The sequence below is a fragment of the Pseudophryne corroboree genome, chromosome 9 (assembly GCF_028390025.1).
Source record: "Pseudophryne corroboree isolate aPseCor3 chromosome 9, aPseCor3.hap2, whole genome shotgun sequence".
Taxonomy (NCBI): Eukaryota; Metazoa; Chordata; class Amphibia; order Anura; family Myobatrachidae; genus Pseudophryne; species Pseudophryne corroboree.
In genome coordinates, this window is record NC_086452.1 from 442,605,908 (window position 1) to 442,626,808 (window position 20,901).

Below are 20,901 nucleotides of genomic sequence, written 5' to 3' on the forward strand. Positions count from 1 at the left end.
GTGGATCCTGAACTTCCCGAAGTCTCAATTATGCCCCTCACAATGGTTGCTGTTCTTGGGGATGATTCTCGACACGGTCCGTCAGAAGGTTTTTCTTCCTCACAACAAGATCCTATCTCTTCAGACGTTGGTGAGGTTGGTCCTTCGTCACCGTCGGGTGTCGGTGTATCTGTATATTCGCCTTCTGGGAAAGATGGTAGCGGCATTCGAAGCTCTTCCATATGGACGGTTCCACTCTGGTCCCTTCCAACTGTGTCTTCTACATCAGTGGTCAGGGTCTCATCTATTTCTTCATCAGCGGGTGACGCTGTCTCCAAAAGCACGGTTGTCTCTCCTCTGGTGGCTCAATTCGACTCATCTGTTGGAGGGAAAGCGGTTCAGTGTTTGGGATTGGACTCTCCTCACCACAGACATAAGTCTGCGAGGATGAGGGGCTGTGATCCTGGAACATCGGTTTCAGGGGCGCTGGTCGTTTCACGAATCCACTCTCCCCATAAACATTCTCGAGCTACGGGCGGTGTACAATGCCCTATGTCAGGCACATCGCCTGCTTCGCGGTCATGCAGTCAGAGTTCAGTCCGACAACGCCACGACGGTGGCATACATCAACCGTCAGGGCAGCACTCGCAGCCGTGCGGCGATGAGAGAGGTCACCAACATCCTCCTCTGGGCAGAAGAAAATGATCTGGCCTTGTCGGTAATATTCATTCCAGGGGTGGACACTTGGGAAGCCGATTATCTCAGCCGCCAGGACATGCACCCGGGGGAGTGGTCACTCAATCCCCAGGTGTTTTGTCAGCTGGTCCCCCGGTGGGGAAGACCACAGATTGACCTTATGGCATCCCGCCTGAACCATCAACTACCTCTTTACTACTCTCGGACGAGGAACCCTCACGGCTCCTTGGAACTTCCGGTTCGTTTATCTCTTTCCTCCCTTCCCGTTGCTGCCTCGGGTTCTGCAACGCATCAAGAGAGAAGACGCACTGGTCCTCCTGGTGGCTCCAGATTGGCCGTGCAGGACTTGGTACTCCGCTCTACACCTGTTGTCAGTAGCGGAGCCTTGGCCCCTGCCAATACGAGACGATCTACTACAACATGGTCCTTTTCTTTATCCAGACTTACGCAGGCTTTGTTTGACAGCATGGCTGTTGAGAAGGCTATCTTGAGAAGGAAGGGGATTCCTCGTACAGTTATACCTACTATGCTCCAGGCTCGGAAGTCAGTCACATTGTCTCACTACTACCGCATTTGGAAGACTTATGTGGCCTGGTGTGAACGACGTGAGTTTTCCCTTTCAGTTTTTCACTTAGTCCGCCTTCTCAGTTTTCTGCAGGCGGGTTTCTTGGCAGGGCTGAGACTGGGTTCACTAAAGGTTCAGGTCTCTGCTCTTTTGGTTTTCTTCCAAAGGAAGTTAGCCTTGCTCCTAGAAGTTCAGACCTTCTTTCGGGGTTCTCCGAATACAACCTCCCTTTCACCCTCCGACGGCACCATGGGACCTCAACCTGGTCCTCTTTTCTACAGTCTCCGTTATTTGATCCTCTGGAGTCGGTGGAGATGAAATATCTCACCTGGAAGGTGGTCCTTCTCCTGGCTCTGGCTTCGGCCAGACGGGTATCGGAACTTGGGTCTCTCTCTTGTCGACCTCCTTACCTCATATTTCATGAGGATAGGGCCGAGCTTCGTACGCGCATGTCGTTTCTCCTGAAGGTGGTGTCCGATTTTCACATCAATCAGCCGCTTGTGGTTCCGGCCCTCTCGGCGGATTCACCGGATTCAAGATTTTTGGATGTTGTCCGGGCGCTCAGAATATATGTGGATAGGACTTCAACTATTCGGAAGTCTGATTCCTTATTTGTTAGGTACGATGCTGCCCGTCGTGGATGGCCGGCCTCCAAGCAGTCGTTGTCCCGATGGATTCGGCTGACCATCAGACAAGCTTATTTGGCGGTTTCTCGAGAGCCTCCGTCTTCCATTTCGCCGCACTCTACGCGCTCTGTGGGTGGCTGTCCACGGGGTTTCCATGACTACTTTATGTCGCGCTGCCACTTGGTCGGGCTGACATGCGTTTGTCAAATGTTACAGGTTTGGCACCTATTTCAGCTGTCAGGCTGTAGCCTTCCCTCCTTCCTGGGTCTGTTCCTCTCTTAAAAAAAAAAAAAAAAAAACTAAAATACGATAGTGGTTCCATAATTAAGGCAACAAGACCTCTCACGTGTGTAATGTTCTCTAATTCATTGTACCAGTGCAGGTAGACCATTGTATCTCCTCACGTCCGTTAGGCTGTGCCTCATATCAGTCATACTGTCCCAGCATCAGCTGTAAGATGGCGGGGCTGGCGGACACATGATCACACATTGAGGTGCGTAGTGTGATTGGGTTTCTGCGTCTAAAGGGCACAGCTGCAGTTGCAATTCATCGCCAACTTGTCTAGGTATACGGTGGTAAGGGATCAGTTACATTTACCAGCTGTCGGGATCCCCGCGGTCAGGCTGCCGACGCCGGAATCCCTGCAAAACAGGACTATTCCCACTCGTGGGTGTCCACGACACCCATAGAGTGGGAATAGACTCTGTGGCGAGCGCAGTGACCCACCGAGCCTGCAGCGTGGCGAGCGCAGCTAGCCTGCAATGGGACTTTTTGCGCTCGGCTCGTTGCCGGCATTCTGGTGGGCGGGATGCTGCTGTCGGGATACGGACAGCCGGTAAATCGCATGTATTCCGGTGATAACGTTGTGTCACAGAAACAGGTTTGGGGCACTGCCTTTGACAACGCCAGGACAGACATTGAAGAATAGCAGCGTTCTGGCCGGCTCATCACACCCAAGGGCCGTACACCAAACCTGTTACCGTGACATGACGTTATTACCCAGTGCAGCGCCTCACCTGTCGTACTCCAGTCTAGTCCAGAGTTGTCACTATAATAATACAAATAAGAGATGTGTAACATAGTGTAAGTTACTGATTTGTGTGTGGAAATCTGGCTCTGACACTAGCCAGTGCCTCCCCAGCCAATCACCTCACTGATATACCTAAACAAGTTGGCGATAAATTTCAGTTGCTGATGGCCCTGTAGACGCACAAACCCGCTCACACTACGCACCACAATGCGTGACCATGTTTCCGCCAGCCCCGCCATCTTACATCTGACGCTGCCTGGGACAAGATGACTGATATGAGGGGAAGCAGTGGTCTACCTGCGCTGGCCTGGGGTGAATTAGACTGAAATAGAGAACATTAAACACGTGAGAGGTCTTGTTACTGTACGTTTTGAACTACCCTTGTATATAGGAATTAATAATACAGAAATTCTCTTGGCAGCTCAGTAGCTCACGCATTTCACCCACAAAATATAAAAAAAATGCAGATTGTGCTGAATGCCGTACATGTCTCTCTATGTGTAGACATGTATACGGAGCAGTGGCACAGCAATAACTGGTTGCTTGGGGCCAGTGGCACAACAAGTTCTGGCATAGCGCAGGAATCACTGACGGACAACAATACCTGTTGTTACTACGTTCCCAAACTGTTCACCGCTCACCAAGAGACCCCTGTAAGTGATCTCTTTATATTTGTCATTTCACCATGTTCATAACAAATTATTACTAACATAACTAATCAAATTCCGTAGGGGTTTCAAGAATCGCAGCCACCCAGAGTATCAGCACCTAGAGAATCGCGGCCCCTACGCCAAAAGGTTCTTATTGAGATATTCAGAAAAAATGATTAAAGTAAATTGTTCTTACCTCTTATCCCTAGGGTCAGTGATGTGGCAACGACAGGGTCACACTTCTGTTTCTCCATACCCTGTGTTTGTCTGTTACGCTGAGCTCTATCCCCGGAGTGTCCGGCAATGTCACTATGCACCCTCTCCTTGGACTGTCCAGCAGTGTCACCCTGCACCCTTCTCCCTGGACTGTCCAGCAGTGTCACCCTGCACCCTTCTTCCTGGACTGTCCAGCAGTGTCATCCTGTACCCTTCTCCCTGGACTGTCCAGCAGTGTCACCCAGCACCCTTCTCCCTGGACTGTCCAGCAGTGTCACCCAGCACCCTTCTCCCTGGACTGTCCAGCAGTGTCACCCTGCGCCCTCACCCTAGACTGTCCAGTAGTGTCACCCTGCACCCTTCTCCCTGGACTGTCCAGCAGTGTCACCCTGCGCCCTCACCCCGTAGTGTCCGGCAATGTCACTCTGCACCCTCTCCCTGGACTGTCCAGCAGTGTCACCCTGCGCCCTCACCCCAGAGTGTCCGGCAATGTCACTCTGCACCCTCTCCCTGGACTGTCCAGCAGTGTCACCCTGCACCCTTCTCCCTGGACTGTCCAGCAGTGTCACCCTGCGCCCTCACCACGTAGTGTCCAGCAATGTCACCCTGCGCCCTCTCCCTGGACTGTCCAGCAGTGTCACCCTGCGCCCTCTCCCAGGAATGTCCAGTAGTGTCACCCTGCGCCCTTACCCCGGAGTGTCCAGCAGTATCACCCTGCGCCCTCACCCCGAAGTGTCCAGCAGTGTCACCCTGTGCCCTCACCCCGGAGTGTCCAGCAGTGTCACCCTGCACACTTCTCCCTGGACTGTCCAGTAGTGTCACCCTGCGCCCTCATCCCGGAGTGTCCAGCAGTGTCACCCTGCACCCACTTCCCGGACTGTCCAGCAGTATCACCCTGCGCCCTCACCTCAAAGTGTCCAGTAGTGTCACCCTGCACCCTCACCCCGGAGTGTCAAGTAGTGTCACCCTGCGCCCTCACCCCGGAGTGTCCAGCAGTTTCACCCTGCGCCCTCTCCTCAGACTCTCCGGCAGTGTCACCAGTTATCCTCTCCCTGGACCGTCCAGCAGTGTCACCCGTTATTGTCTCCCCGAACAGTCCAGCAGTGTCACCACGCGCCCTCTCCCCAGACTGTCCGGCAGTGTTACCCGTTATCCTCTCCCCAGACTGTCCGGCAGTGTCACCCATTATCCTCTCCCTAGACTGTCCAGCAGTGTCACCCATTTTCATCTCCCCGGACTGTCCAGCAGTGTCACCCGTTATCCTCTGCCCGGCAGTGTCACCCGTTATCCTCCCCCCGGAGTGTCCGGCAGTGTCACCCGTTATCCTCTCTCCGGATTGTCCAGCAGTGTCACCCGTTATCCTCTGCCCGGCAGTGTCACCCATTATCCCCCCCCCCCCCCCCCCCGGAGTGTCCGGCAGTGTCACCCGTTATCCTCTCTCCGGACTGTCCAGCAGTGTCACCCGTTATCCTCCCCCCGGAGTGTCCGACAGTGTTACCCGTTATCCTCTCCTCGGACTGTCCAGCAGTGTCACCCGTTATCCTCTCCCCAGAGTGTCACCTCTTATACTCCCCCCGAAGTGTCCGGCAGTGTCACCCGTTATACTCTCCCTGAACTGCCCGACAGTGGGGGTCATTCCGAGTTGTTCGCTCGCTAGCTGCTTTTAGCAGCATTGCACACGCTAGGCCGCCGCCCTCTGGGAGTGTATCTTAGCATAACAGAATTGCGAACGAAAGATTAGCAGAATTGTCACCCGTTATCCTCTCCCTGAACTGCCCGGCAGTGTCACCCGTTATCCTCCCCCCGGAGAGTCCGGCAGTGTCACCCGTTATTCTCCCCCCGGACTGTCCGGCAGTGTCACCCGTTATCCTCTCCACGGAGTGTCCGGCAGTGTCACCCGTTATCCTCTCCACGGAGTGTCCGACAGTGTCACCCGTTATCCTCTCCCCAGACTGTCCAGCAGTGCCACCCGTTATCATCTCCCCGGACTGTTCAGCAGTGTCACCCGTTACCCTCTCCCCAGAGTGTCCGACAGTGTTACCTGTTATCCTCTCCTCGGACTGTCCAGCAGTGTCACCCGTTATCCTCTCCCCGGAGTGTCCGACAGTGTTACCCGTTATCCTCTCCCCGGACTGTCCAGCAGTGTCACCCGTTATCCTCTCCCCAGAGTGTCACCTCTTATACTCCCCCCGAAGTGTCCGGCAGTGTCACCCGTTATACCCTCCCTGAACTGCCCGACAGTGGGGGTCATTCTGAGTTGTTCGCTCGCTAGCTGCTTTTAGCAGCATTGCACACGCTAGGCCGCCGCCCTCTGGGAGTGTATCTTAGCATAACAGAATTGCGAACGAAAGATTAGCAGAATTGCGAATAGAAATTTCTTAGCAGTGACGTCACACACACGCCCAGCGTTCGGCCAGCCACTCCCCCGTTTCTCCAGACACTCCCGCGTTTTATCCTGGCACGCCTGCGTTTTTCCGCACACTCCCAGAAAACGACCAGTTTCCGGCCAGAAACACCCACTTCCTGTCAATCACACTCCGATCACTACAACGATGACATTTCTTCGTTCGGACGTGAGTAAATCTACTAAGTTTTGAGCAAAAATACTTACCGCACTGCGTACCATGCGCATTTTTGCCTTAATTGCTCCGTTGTGAAAACCGGCAACGAGCGAACAACTCGGAATGACCACCAGTGTCAGCCGTTATCCTCCCTCCGGAGTGTCCAGCAGTGTCACCCGTTATCCTCTCCCCGGAGTGTCCGACAGTGTCACCTGTTATCCTCTCCCCGGACTGCCCGGCAGTGTCACCCGTTTGCTCTCCCTGAACTGCCCGGCAGTGTCACCCGTTATCCTCCCCCCGGAGTGTCCGGCAGTGTCACCCGTTATCTTCCCCCCGAAGTGTCCGGCAGTGTCACCTGTTATCATCCCCCCGGAATGTCCAGCAGTGTCACCCGTTATCCTCCTCCCAGAGTGTCCGGCAGTGTCACCCGTTATCCTCTCCTCGGAGTGTCCGGCAGTGTCACCCGTTATCCTCTCCTCGGAGTGTCCGGCAGTGTCACCCGTTATCCTTCCCCCGGAGTGCCCGGCAGTGTCACCCGTTATCCTCTCCCCGGACTGCCCGGCAGTGTCACCCGTTATCCTCTCCCCGGACTGCCCGGCAGTGTCACCCGTTTGCTCTCCCTGAACTGCCCGGCAGTGTCACCCGTTATCCTCTCCTCGGAGTGTCCGGCAGTGTCACCCGTTATCCTTCCCCCGGAGTGCCCGGCAGTGTCACCCGTTATCCTCTCCCCGGACTGCCCGGCAGTGTCACCCGTTATCCTCTCCCCGGACTGCCCGGCAGTGTCACCCGTTATCCTCTCCCCGGACTGCCCGGCAGTGTCACCCGTTATCCTCTCCCCGGACTGCCCGGCAGTGTCACCCGTTATCCTCTCCCCGGACTGCCCGGCAGTGTCACCCGTTATCGTCCCCCTGGAGTGTCTGGCAGTGTCACCCATTATCCTCCCCCCGGAGTGTCCATCAATGTCACCTGTTATCCTCTCCCCGGACTGCCCGGCAGTGTCACCCGTTATCCTCTCCCCGGACTGCCCGGCAGTGTCACCCGTTATCCTCTCCCCGGACTGCCCGGCAGTGTCACCCGTTATCCTCTCCCCGGACTGCCCGGCAGTGTCACCCGTTATCCTCTCCCCGGACTGCCCGGCAGTGTCACCCGTTATCCTCTCCCCGGACTGCCCGGCAGTGTCACCCGTTATCGTCCCCCTGGAGTGTCTGGCAGTGTCACCCATTATCCTCCCCCCGGAGTGTCCATCAATGTCACCTGTTATCCTCTCCCCGGACTGTCCGGCAGTGTCACCCGTTATCCTCTCCCTGAACTGCCCGGCAGTGTCACCCGTTATCCTCCCCCGGCAGGGCCGGATCTAGGGGGGGGGGGGGGCAAGGGGGCGACCGCCCCCCCTAACACAGTCATAGCCACGCCCACTTTTGAGCAGAAGAGAGCTCTCTGGGAGAGCATGAGGCAGAACGATGTGCTGCAGCTTATACCACAGCAGCACAGAGGAGCCAGGAGAGCAAGGTTTACAGAGCATTTGCCCCTCACTTGCTGGTGTGTGGGTACTAGGGCTAATAAATAAAATTACCCCATAGCATAGTCACATGCAGGGGCGGATTGGGAACAAAAAGCGGCCCTGGAAAAATTTGTACTAGTGGCCCCACATGGGCAGCACCAGAGGTGTAAGGTCTAGCCATGGACAATGCCAGCAGCACCCTCCCCACAAGACTTTCCAGATAGTGGGCATGTCCAGCATCAAGGGGGAAGTTAAAAGGAAATACAATTAAATATTATGAGCACATTATATGATACACCTTCAGAATTTAGGAAACTATATCATCTTTAGAAAGATATATTTTCTTGTTTTGTACACCAACCGTATCCCAATCACTGTTCACTCAATCTTATATGTCAGCCAAGCAGACAGGCAGACAGAGCATACACTAGATCATCTGCAATCACAGGCTAAGTGGCAAAGTAATTTTCATATATGCAAATTATTTTGCATCTTATTCATTATGTCTATAAAAAGGACCACATGTCCTCAAACAAAACAGGCCCCATGGGAGCGTCGGCCCACCGGGAATCTTCCCTGTGAACCCTATGCCCAATCCGCCTCTGGTCACATGCACATAAAACAATCACAAAGCTCTATCTCAGTCTCACTCAAAAAGTTCAGTCAGAATTGAGAGAGGAGTTAGGATCGTAGAGGGAGGAGTCAAGGTTAAACAGTAAACCGCCCCCCCTAAAGAAAAGTCTAGATCCGTCCCTGCCCCCTGGAGAGTCTGGCAGTGTCACCCGTTATTCTCCCCCCGGACTGTCCGGCAGTGTCACCCGTTATCCTCTCCCCTGACTGTCCGGCATTGTCACCCGCTATCCCTGGAGTGTCCGGCAGTGTCACCCGTTATCCTCCCCCCCGGAGTGTCCGGCAGTGTCACCCGTTATCCTGACCCGTTACATACTGAGTGTGCGCCCACTCCCCGGACATATTGTATTATACACTGTATACTAGTGCACACGTGCAGCAGCGGGCGGGCGGGTGTGGGGTGAGGGACCCGCCAGCGGGCGGCGCTCGGGAGCTGGGTATAAGAGGCAGACGCTCCGGTCCGGGGCCTCTCTCTTAGTCACCGTCGCAGGGACACTGCAGCATTAGGCGCCGGGGGAGGAAGGAGCCAGTCCTCGTGGTGCAGCTCTCCCCGGCCTCCGGAGCACGATGGCGGATTACCTGATCAGCGGAGGCACCTGCTATGTCCCGGATGATGGGCTCTCAGCGCAGCAGCTCTTCGGGGCCGGAGACGGACTCACCTACAAGTGAGTGACCCTGAGCTTCTGTGTCTGACTGCCAAGGAGAGGGCTCGGCCAGGTGCCTGGGAGTTGTGGTATCATGGATCAAAGCATGGCATTCTATGGGGTGTGAGTGGACCATAAGTCCCAGCATGACCTGCCAGGGGTGTGAGGGGACCGTAAGTCCCAGCATGACCTGCCAGGGGTGTGAGGGGACCATAAATCCCAGCATGAAGTACCAGGGTGGTGTGAGGGGACCATAAGTCCCAGCATGAAGTACCAGGGTGGTGTGAGGGGTCCAGAAATCCCAGCATGACGTACCAGGGGGGTGTGAGGGGACCATAAGTCCCAGCATGACGTTCCAGGGGGCGTGAAGGCACTATACTTCCCAGTATGATGTACCAGAGAGCATGAGGGGACTAGAAGTCCCAGGATGATGTGCCAGGGGGTGTGATTGGACCACAAGTCCCAGCAGATGTGTCATTGAGTCGACCAGAATTAGGTCGACAAGTACAAAAGGTTGCTGGGGGTAGGGTCAAAGGTCAACATTGAAATGGTCGACACAAGACAGGTCGACATAGGTGTTTTGGGTGTTATTTTTATGGATTTATATATATATATATATTTTTATTTTTTTGGGGGGGGGGGGGGGGGGGGAGGCGTCATTTTCTATGTTAAACCTCATTTTACCCCAATTGGTGTACTGCGTCCCCTCGCTGCATGTTACTGTTCCCAGTTGTAGACCACGTGGATGGTAAATGACGAAAGAATTCCCAAAAGAACTTGTTGACCATTTTAACTTGTTGTGCCTGTTGACCTATTTACTGTCGACTCGTCATCCGGATCCCAATCCCAGGATGACGTGCCAGGGGGTGTGAGGAGAACCAGCAGTCCCCAGCATGATATGCAAGGAGAACCAGAAGTCCCAGCATAATGTGCCAGGGGACCATATGTCTCGGCACGACATGCTGGTCTCTTTGATGATACAATAATTGTCAGCCTCTAGGTCCAGAGCTGATGAGTCATTGGTTGCCTGCTAGTATGTCAGTCTGCTCCCTATATAATCAGCTGTCTGTGTAACTCCTCTATGGATTAATGTGTGAGACTGGCATACATGTACTGGGGTCATGTGGTGGGGTTAAAGGAATATAGAAAACCCTTTAATACCCGCTCACCATATTCTGTATGTGATAATGTAGATATTGGCATGATTAAGCAGATTCTAAGCTTTGTGTTGTGAGTCTGGGCCTTCCTTCTGTGTAACACACTGTATCCTGCATTACACTGTAGAGCGCTGAATTCCCTACCACATTGCTGATCTATATAGTGTGGGACCTCAGGGCACACTATAGTGGCATCAATAAACGTAACATTATACAGTAGAAATGTAATGTAACTGAGCTCTGTTACATTTTATATGCCTAATATAATGGTGGGCAACAGAGAGCCCTCACAGGTGTGCCGTAATAGCCCATCTTGCTACAATGTGACCATTTTTTCCTAGCGGCTCAGGTGTCCGGATGTGTGTCACACTGAGTATTTACCTGGTTACACCATAACCGGCAGCTGATGTATTGGTACTTGCCAGATCGTGGTTAGCCTGTAATGCTGCTCAGTACTGTGCCTCTAAGTTAATGTCCTTGGTAACATTGGGGCAGATGTATTAAGCCTGGAGAAGTGATAAGTGCAAGGTGATAATGCACCAGCCAATATGCTCCAATATGTAGATTGGCTGGTGCATTATCACCTTCCACTTATCACTACTTTATCACTTCTCCAGCCTTAATACATCTGCCCCATGATTATGTTCTTAGATGGAATGTTACCCACCACTGTCCTAGCATGTGTGTTGTTTAGTATAGAGGCACTGCCACTTCTTTACAAGAGAAGTGGTACTGTGCAATTCTACATAATATAAAATCAGTCCAGGGACGTTATCATCTAGAAAACGGCGGCTGATAAGCCTGAAGCTTCATACACGCAGTGCAATGCAGGGTACGGCCGACATTGACAATACAATCTGGCCGGCGGTATAAACCTCCGACATAGTCAATATTGGCCTGGCTGCAGTCTTTTTCTCCCCCCCCCCCCCCCCCCCCCCCCTGTGATGCCGATTCCGCATAACCACGCATCGGCATCGCAAGGTGATATGCACTATGTTTTCTACCGATATGGGCACCGTGCATATGTGGCCTGGGAAACGGTCTGCCTTCTGGTAACCGGCCTGTTGTGTCCCATGTAGAGGAATTGATGCATGTTGTGCGTTTATGCCATAATTATTTCTATAGTGCTTTTCTCTTATGGTGCCCATACACTTGTGAGATAATCTGTGCTAACCTTCGATTTTGACCTCATCTGTGAGAGAAATCAAAGGATTGTATGCACATTTTAGGTACCTTTCGACGCGATGCGCGGGCACGCCGGTCGAATCTCGCGTCTCAAGATAGTATGTGCTGCACTTAATAATTATCGTATCTCAGTGCGATCGCATGTGTTTTTAAAAACACATGCTATATATCGCACTGCAATGGGCACCCGCCGGGAGCGGCCAGAAGCCGCTCCCACTCAGCGATGATGTCCCATCACGTGGTTACCATGCGATCTATCGCATGGTAATCACTTTGGCAGTTCAGGTGCGATTTCATCGCACCTGAACTGCCGGTGCGATGCCCTGCGATGTCGCGGGGCATCGCACAAGTGTATGGGCACCATAAGAGAACTCAAAACATCCTGTTACAAAGGAGGCAGCCATCTTGGGCGCACTACAATACTTAGTGGATGAATACAACACATGAAATTCAGACACAAGATACTCACGGCATTATCCATTCCGCGGATACATCCCAAAAAGTACCAGGCTAGGCAGCCGTTTTGGATGCGTTACAGTGGGTAGAACAGAAACAAACAGGGGAGGGGGTGGGGATTCAATTGTGTAGCACACCCCCTGCTGCCCGTCTATAGTAATGGGCATCTATCAGAGTATTTCAATTGTTGCTCTGATCAGACGCCCGTTATTATGTAATGCAGATGAAAGCGCCTTGATAAGCCGCATAAAGCAGCTAAACCCATCTACATCTAAAGATATTTATTGGGTGCCCAAACTACGGACTTTGCACACAATTTTCACACACCTGGAGGCTGCGAGAAAAAATGTGACTGCTGCTGATAATGGCTGCCTGATCAGAGCAACAATTGAATTGCTCTGATAGATGCCCATTACTATAGACTGCCAGCAAGGGGTGCGTGGCACAATTCAATTCCCCCCCCCCCCCCAAAGAGCTACAAATACACAGGAGGAGAAACAAAGTGCAATTATATACAATACACAAACGACAAGATACCTGCAGAATAATCGGTTCTGCACATTTTTAATCTCGCCATAAAAGGAAGTGGTGAGGCAGCCATCTTGGGGCCCCCAAACTTCTCATGCCTACATCATTCCAGCAAAGAACTGGAGTTTTGGAAGCTGTAGCCATGTGTGTATCTGTAGTGACCACTAGGTACTTACCTGTTGATTTTTATTATTGAAATTAAATTTTTAATCTGCACTTTACTGGGGTCTGAGCATCTTTCTATCTGTGACCTGCCTGTTCATAAAACAATTTATATAGTGGAATGAGCATGGTCCCCCAGCAGCACAGAGTATATCAGGAGATGAGTGATGTGACAGGGGCAGTGACATGATGTGAGGAGAGGAATGGAGGTGGCAGGAAGCGACAGGCTGAGAGTTATATAGTGGAAGGAGCAGGGTCCTTAGCAGCACAGAGTATATCAGGAGATGAGTGATGTGTCAGTGAGGACAGGGCTGCATGTGACAGGGGCAGTGACATGATGTGAGGAGGGGAATGGAGGCAGCAGGAGGCCACAGACTGAGAGTTATATAGTGGGAGGAGCAGGGTCCCCAGCAGCACAGAGTATATCAGGAGATGAGTGATGTGTCAGTGGGGACAGGGCTGCATGTGACGGGGACAGTGACATGATGTGAGGAGGGGGATGGAGGCAGCAGGAAGAGACAGGCTGAGAGTTATATAGTGGAAGGAGCAGGTCACCCAGCAGCACAGAGTATATCAGGAGATGAGTGATGTTAGTGAGGACAGTGCTGCATGTGTCAATGGGGGTAATTCAAACCTGATCGCTCGCTAGTGTTTTTTGCTGTAATCAGGTCAGAACTGCGTATGCACCGCAGTGCACAGGAGCGTCGCACAGGTACAAAGTGGATCGTTGCTGTGCGATGGGTTTTACGAAGAATCCATTTGTACAGTCGATCGCAAGGAGAGTGACAGGAAGAGGGCGTTTGTGGGTGTCAACTGACCGTTTTCTGGGAGTGGTTGGGGAAACGCAGGCGTGTCCAAACGTTTGGAGGGCGGGTGTCTGACGTCAATTCCGGCCCCGGACAGGCTGAAGTGATCTCAGCGGCTGAGGAAGTCCTGGGCAACTCAGAAACTGCACAAAGTTGTTGTTTTTTTTTTTTTTCTCTTTACCGCTCGGCTGCACATATGTTTGCACACTTGTAAAGCTAAAATACACTCCCCTATAGGCGGCAAATATCTGATCACTGGACTGCAAAAAAAACTGCTAGCGAGCGATCAGCTCTGAATGAGGGCCCCTGTCAGGAGGAGAATGAAGGCAGCAGGAAGCCACAGACTGAGAGTTATATAATGGAAGGAGCAGGGTCCCCAGCAGCAGAGTAGGGATGTTGGGCTCCTGTCACACTGAAGTATAAATATTGTAATCACAGATGTACCTGTATATGAAACAAAGTTCTACTCTTCTAATCAGGTTTCATACATTTACACAACATTTTTAAAATATTTTGACAGCAAAAGATTAAAGAAGGAGAGTATATAGGCCCTTTAAAGGACAAGCAGATAAATTAGTTTCTCATACGTCCTAGAGGATGCTGGGGACTCCAAAAGGACCATGGAGTATAGACGGATCCGCAGGAGCTTGGGCACACTATAAAGACTTAAACTGGGTGTGCACTGGCTCCTCCCTCTATGCCCCTCCTCCAGACCTCAGTTAGACTTTGTGCCCAGGAGTGATGGGTCACACACTAGGGGAGCTCTCCTGAGTTTCTCTGAAAGACTTTGTTAGGTTTTTTATTTTCAGGGAGACCTGCTGGCTACAGGCTCCCTGCATCGTGGGAGTGAGGGGAGAGAAGCAGGACCTATTTCTTCTTAGTTTAAAGGCTCTGCTTCTCGGCTACTGGACACCATTAGCTCCAGAGGGTTCGATTACTTGGTGCGTCTAGCTGCTTGTTCCCGGAGCCACGCCGTCAATCCCCTCACAAAAGCCGGAAGAAAGAAGCCAGGTGAGTATTGGAAGAAAAGAAGACTTCAGTGACGGCAGAAGACTTCAGTAACGGAGGTAACCGCAGCGGTAGGGCTGCGCTCCAGGCTCCCACACACCAACATCTCTGGCAGGGCGCGCCCTGGGGGCATGTTGCTGATGGTCTACAATGCTGACGGGGGACATATTACGGTGCCTGGGTACAGTGTATGTTTACCCCGCCAGGGTGCTGCAGGGGGGAGAGACAGCGGTAGTGCTGACTCCCTGCTCCCGCGCTTACAATCACCTGCAGGGCGCTGGGGGGGTAGCGCCCTGGGCAGCATATAGCATAAATTCTGTACTTCACTGGCGGGGGGACATACTTTGGTGCCCGCCCGGCCAGTGCGCCGTGAATGGGAGGGAGCAGCAGCGGTAGCGCTGCGCTCCTGGCTCCCGCACTCCACCGGGCCTGCAGGGCGCTGGGGGGGGGGAGCGCCCTGGGCAGCATTTAACAGATGTAATCACTGGCGGGGGGGCATGCTTCGGCGTGCGCCGCAAACGGGAGGGAGCGGCAGCGCTGCGCTGCGCTCTCTGCTCCCGCTCCCCGTCGGCCTGCAGGGCGCTGGGGGGGGAGCGCCCTGGGCGGCATTTATAAAAGGATCCCGGGCGGGGGAGTATGCCCAGACACCGGGTGTCTTCGCCCCGCCGGGAGACCGCAGTGTGCATAGCTCCCACACACCAACGGCTTCCATGGGTGCAGGGGGGGGGAGGGCGCCCTGGGCTGCGTTGGGACAAAAAGTAAGTTATACAGGTGGTTACCCCCTGTATATAGGGTCCCCAGCTAGTTTTTAGGGTATGATATATTTATATAATTGAGCGGGCTTAAGCGCGCCAGGAGGGGGCGGAGCTTAGCCCTCACAGAGGAGTCGGCGCCATTTTCATCAGGTCCCCACCAGGATTTACTGTATAGTAAGAAGGAGGGGGGCACAGTGTTTTTAATGCTATATGGGTGTCATACAGCATTATGTTTAATAATGGACGCATAATCCTTGTTGTGATCCATAACTTCACTGTTTTTTCTCTATCGTCCTAGTGGATGCTGGGGTTCCTGAAAGGACCATGGGGGATAGCGGCTCCGCAGGAGACAGGGCACAAAAAGTAAAGCTTTAGGATCAGGTGGTGTGCACTGGCTCCTCCCCTATGACCCTCCTCCAAGCCTCAGTTAGATTTTTGTGCCCGGCCGAGAAGGGTGCAATCTAGGTGGCTCTCCTAAAGAGCTGCTTAGAAAAGTTTAGCTTAGGTTTTTTATTTTACAGTGAGTCCTGCTGGCAACAGGATCACTGCAACGAGGGACCTAGGGGAGAAGAAGTGAACTCACCTGCGTGCAGGATGGATTGGCTTCTTGGCTACTGGACATTAGCTCCAGAGGGACGATCACAGGTACAGCCTGGATGGTCACCGGAGCCTCGCCGCCGGCCCCCTTGCAGATGCTGAAACGAGAAGAGGTCCAGAATCGGCGGCAGAAGACTCCTCAGTCTTCTTAAGGTAGCGCACAGCACTGCAGCTGTGCGCCATTTTCCTCTCGGCACACTTCACACGGCAGTCACTGAGGGTGCAGGGCGCTGGGAGGGGGGCGCCCTGGGAGGCAAATGAAAACCTTTTTTGGCTAAAAATACCTCACATATAGCCTCCGGGGGCTATATGGAGATATTTAACCCCTGCCAGAATCCGTTAAGAGCGGGAGACGAGGCCGCCGAAAAAGGGGCGGGGCCTATCTCCTCAGCACACAGCGCCATTTTCCCTCACAGAAAGGCTGGAGGGAAGGCTCCCAGGCTCTCCCCTGCACTGCACTACAGAAACAGGGTTAAAACAGAGAGGGGGGGCACTAATTTGGCGTTAGAAATATATAAAAGATGCTATAAGGGAAAACACTTATATAAGGTTGTCCCTATATAATTATAGCGTTTTTGGTGTGTGCTGGCAAACTCTCCCTCTGTCTCTCCAAAGGGCTAGTGGGTCCTGTCCTCTATCAGAGCATTCCCTGTGTGTGTGCTGTGTCGGTACGTGTGTCGACATGTATGAGGACGATGTTGGTGAGGAGGCGGAGCAATTGCCTGTAATGGTGATGTCACTCTCTAGGGAGTCGACACCGGAATGGATGGCTTATTTAGGGAATTACGTGATAATGTCAACACGCTGCAAGGTCGGTTGACGACATGAGACGGCCGACAAACAATTAGTACCGGTCCAGACGTCTCAGAAACACCGTCAGGGGTTTTAAAACGCCCGTTTACTTTAGTCGGTCGACACAGACACAGACACGGACACTGAATCCAGTGTCGACGGTGAATAAACAAACGTATTCCTTATTAGGGCCACACGTTAAGGGCAATGAAGGAGGTGTTACATATTTCTGATACTACAAGTACCACAAAAGAGGGTATTATGTGGGATGTGAAAAAACTACCGTAGTTTTTCCTGAATCAGATAAATTAAATGAAGTGTGTGATGATGCGTGGGTTCCCCCCGATAGAAAATATGGGCGGTATACCCTTTCCCGCCAGAAGTTAGGGCGCGTTGGGAAACACCCCTTAGGGTGGATAAGGCGCTCACACGCTTATCAGAACAAGTGGCGGTACCGTCTATAGATAGGGCCGTCCTCAAGGAGCCAGCTGACAGGAGGCTGGAAAAATATCATAAAAAGTATATACACACATACTGGTGTTATACTGCGACCAGCGATCGCCTCAGCCTGGATGTGCAGAGCTGGGTTGGCTTGGTCGGATTCCCTGACTAAAAATATTGATACCCTTGACAGGGACAGTATTTTATTGACTATAGAGCATTTAAAGGATGCATTTCTATATATGCGAGATGCACAGAGGGATATTTGCACTCTGGCATCAAGAGTAAGTGCGATGTCCATATCTGCCACAAGATGTTTATGGACACGACAGTGGTCAGGTGATGCAGATTCCAAACGGCACAAAGGTGTATTGCCGTATAAAGGAAGAGGAGTTATTTGGGGTCGGTCCATCGGACCTGGTGGCCAGGGCAACTGCTGGAAAATCCACCGTTTTTACCCTAAGTCACATCTCTGCAGAAAAAGACACCGTCTTTTCAGCTTCAGTCCTTTCGTCCCTATAAGAGTCATATCTGCCCAGGGATAGAGGAAAGGGAAGAAGACTGCAGCAGGCAGCCCATTCCCAGGAACAGAAGCGTTCCACCGCTTCTGACAAGCTCTCAGCATGACGCTGAGACCGTACAGGACCCCTGGATCCTACAAGTAGTATCCCAGGGGTACAGTTTGGAATGTCGAGACGTTTCCCCTGTGCAGGCTCCTGAAGTCTGCTTTACCAAGGTCTCCCTCCGACAAGGAGGCAGTATGGGAAAAAATTCACGAGCTGTATTCCCAGCAGGTGATAATTAAATTACCCCTCCTACAACAAGAAAAGGGGTATTATTCCACACTATATTGTGGTACTGAAGCCAGAAGGCTAGGTGAGACCTATTCTAAATCTAAAAAAAATTTTGAACACTTACAAAGGTTCAAATCAAGATGGAGTCACTCAGAGCAGTGATAACGAACCGGGAAGAAGGGGACTATCGGGTGTCCCGAGACATCAGGGATGCTTACCTCCATGTCCCAAATTTGCCCTTATCACTAAGGGTACCTCAGGTTCGTGGTACAGAACTGTCACTATCAGTTTCTGACGCTGCCGTTTGGATTGTCTACGGCACCCCGGGTCTTTACCAAGGTAATGGCCGAAATGATGGTTCTTCTTCGAAGAAAAGGCGTCTTAATTATCCCTTACTTGGACGATCTCCTGATAAGGGCAAAGTCCAGGAAACAGTTGGAGGTCGGAGTAGCACTATCTCGGATACTGTTACAACAGCAGGGGTGGATTCTAAATATTCCAAAATCGCAGCTGATCCCGACAACAAGTCTCCTGTACTTAGGGATGATTCTGGACACAGTCCAGAAAAAGGTGTTTCTCCCGGAAGAGAAAGCCAGGGAGTTATCCGAGCTAGTCAGGAACCTCCTAAAATCAGTGCATCATTGCACAAGGGCCATGGTAAAAAAAATGGTGACTTCCTTCGAAGCAATTCCAGTCGGCAGATTTCATGCAAGAACTTTTCAGTGGGATCTGCTGGACAAATGGTCCGGATCGCATCTTCAGATGCATCAGCGGATAACCCTATATCCAAGGACAAGGGTGTCTTTCCTGTGGTGGTTACAGAGTGCTCATCTTCTAGAGGGCCGCAGATTCGGCATTCAGTTTTGGATGTTGGTGACCACGGAGGCCAGCCCGAGAGGCTGGGGAGCAGTCACACAAGGAAAAAATTTCCAGGGAGTGTGATCAAGTCTGGAGATTTTTCTCCACATAAATATAGCTAAGGGTAAATTTATAATGCTCTAAGCTTAGCAAGACCTCTGCTTCAAGGTCAGCCGGTATTGATCCAGTGGGATAAAACATCACGGCAGTCGCCCACGTAAATAGACAGGGCGGCACAAGAAGCAGGAGGGCAGTGGCAAAAACTGCAAGGACTTTTCGCTGGGCGGAAAATCATGTGATAGCACTGTCAGCAGTGTTTCATTCCGGGAATGGAAACTGGGAAGCAGACTTCCTCAGTAGGCACGACCTCCACCCGGCAGAGTGGGAACTTCATGGGGAAGTTTTCCACATAATTGTAAACCGTTGGGAATTACCAAAGGTGGACATGATGGCGTCCCGTCTGAACAAAAAACGGGACAGGTATTGCGCCAGGTTAAGAGACCCTCAGGCAATAGCTGTGGACGTTCTGGTAACACCGTGGGTGTACCAGTCGGTGTATGTGTTCCATCCTCTGCTTTTCATACCTAAGGTACTGAGAATTATAAGACGTAGAGGAGTAAGAACTATACTCATGGCTCCGGATTGGCCAAGAAGGACTTGGTACCCGGAACTTTAAGAGATGCTCACAGAGGACTTATGGTCTCTGCCGCTAAGAAGGGACTTGTTTCAGCAAGTACCATGTCTGTTCCAAGACTTACCGCAGCTGCGTTTGACGGCATGGCGGTGGAACGCCGGATCCTAAGGGAAAAGGCATTCAGGAAGAGGTCATTCCTACCCTGGTCAAAGCCAGAAAGGAGGTGACCGCACAACATTATCACCACATGTGGCGAAAATATGTTGCGTGGTGTGAGGCCAGGAAGGCCCCACGAAGAAATTTCAACTCGGTCGATTCCTGCATTTCTTGCAAACAGGAGTGTCTATGGGCCTCAAATTGGGGTCCATTAAGGTTCAAATTTCGGCCCTGTCGATTTTTCTTCCAGAAAGAATTGGCTTCAGTTCCTGAAGTCCAGAAGTTTGTCAAGGGAGTATTGCATATACAACCCCCTTTTGTGCCTCCAGTGGCACTGTGGGATCTCAACGTAGTTCTGGGATTCCTCAAAACACATTGGTTTAAAACCAGTCAAATCTGTGGATTTGAAGCATCTCACATGAAAAGTGACCATGCTCTTGGCCCTGGCCTGGGCCAGGCGAGTGTCAAATTGGTGGTTTTTTCTCAAAAAAGCCATATCTGTTTGTCCATTCGGACAGGGCAGAGCTGCGGACTCGTCCCCAGTTCTCTCCCTAAGGTGGTGTCAGTGTTTCACCTGAACCAGCTTATTGTGGTGCCTTGCACATACTAGGGACTTGGAGGACTCCAAGTTGCTAGATGTTGTCAGGGCCCTGAAAATATGTTTCCAGGACGGCTGGAGTCAGGAAAACTGACTTGCTGTTATCCTGTATGCACCCAAAATAACTGGGTGCTCTTGCTTCTAAGCAGACTATTGCTAGTTGGATGTGTAATACAATTCAGCTTGCACATTCTGTGGCAGGCCTGCCACAGCCAAAATATGTAAATGCCCATTCCAAAAGGAAGGTGGGCTCATCTTGGGCGGCTGCCCGAGGGGTCTCGGCTTTACAACTTTGCCGAGCGGCTATTTAGTCAGGGGCAAACACGTTTTGTAAAATCCTACAAATTTGATACCCTGGCTAAGGAGGACCTGGAGTTCTCTCATTCGGTGCTGCAGAGTCATCCGCACTCTCCCGCCCGTTTGGGAGCTTTGGTATTATCCCCATGGTCCTTTCAGGAACCCCAGCATCCACTAGGACGATAGAGAAAATAAGAATTTACTTACCGATAATTCTATTTCTCGGAGTCCGTAGTGGATGCTGGGCGCCCATCCCAAGTGCGGATTATCTGCATTACTTGTACATAGTTACAAAAATCGGGTTATTATTGTTGTGAGCCATCTTTTCAGAGGCTCCGCTGTTATCATACTGTTAACTGGGTTCAGATCACAGGTTGTACAGTGTGATTGGTGTGGCTGGTATGAGTCTTACCCGGGATTCATAAATCCTTCCTTATTGTGTACGCTCGTCCGGGCACAGTACCTAACTGAGGCTTGGAGGAGGGTCATAGGGGGAGGAGCCAGTGCACACCACCTGATCCTAAAGCTTTACTTTTTGTGCCCTGTCTCCTGCGGAGCCGCTATCCCCCATGGTCCTTT

General features: G+C 51.9%; 1 protein-coding gene across 2 annotated transcripts in view; it reads left to right on the forward strand.

Moving 5' to 3' along the window:
- Positions 1 to 8,904: 8,904 nt before the first annotated feature.
- The window catches only part of IMPDH2 (inosine monophosphate dehydrogenase 2), a 100,376-nt gene continuing 88,379 nt past the window's right edge, over positions 8,905 to 20,901 (forward strand). The window contains exon 1 of one of the 2 annotated variants that reach the window (XM_063941126.1): positions 8,905 to 9,119. In XM_063941126.1, coding sequence (XP_063797196.1) covers positions 9,022 to 9,119 — 98 coding nt within the window. In that variant the 5' untranslated portion in view covers positions 8,905 to 9,021. The remainder of the gene's footprint in view (positions 9,120 to 20,901) is intronic. The other variant, XM_063941127.1, reaches the window with a different exon arrangement.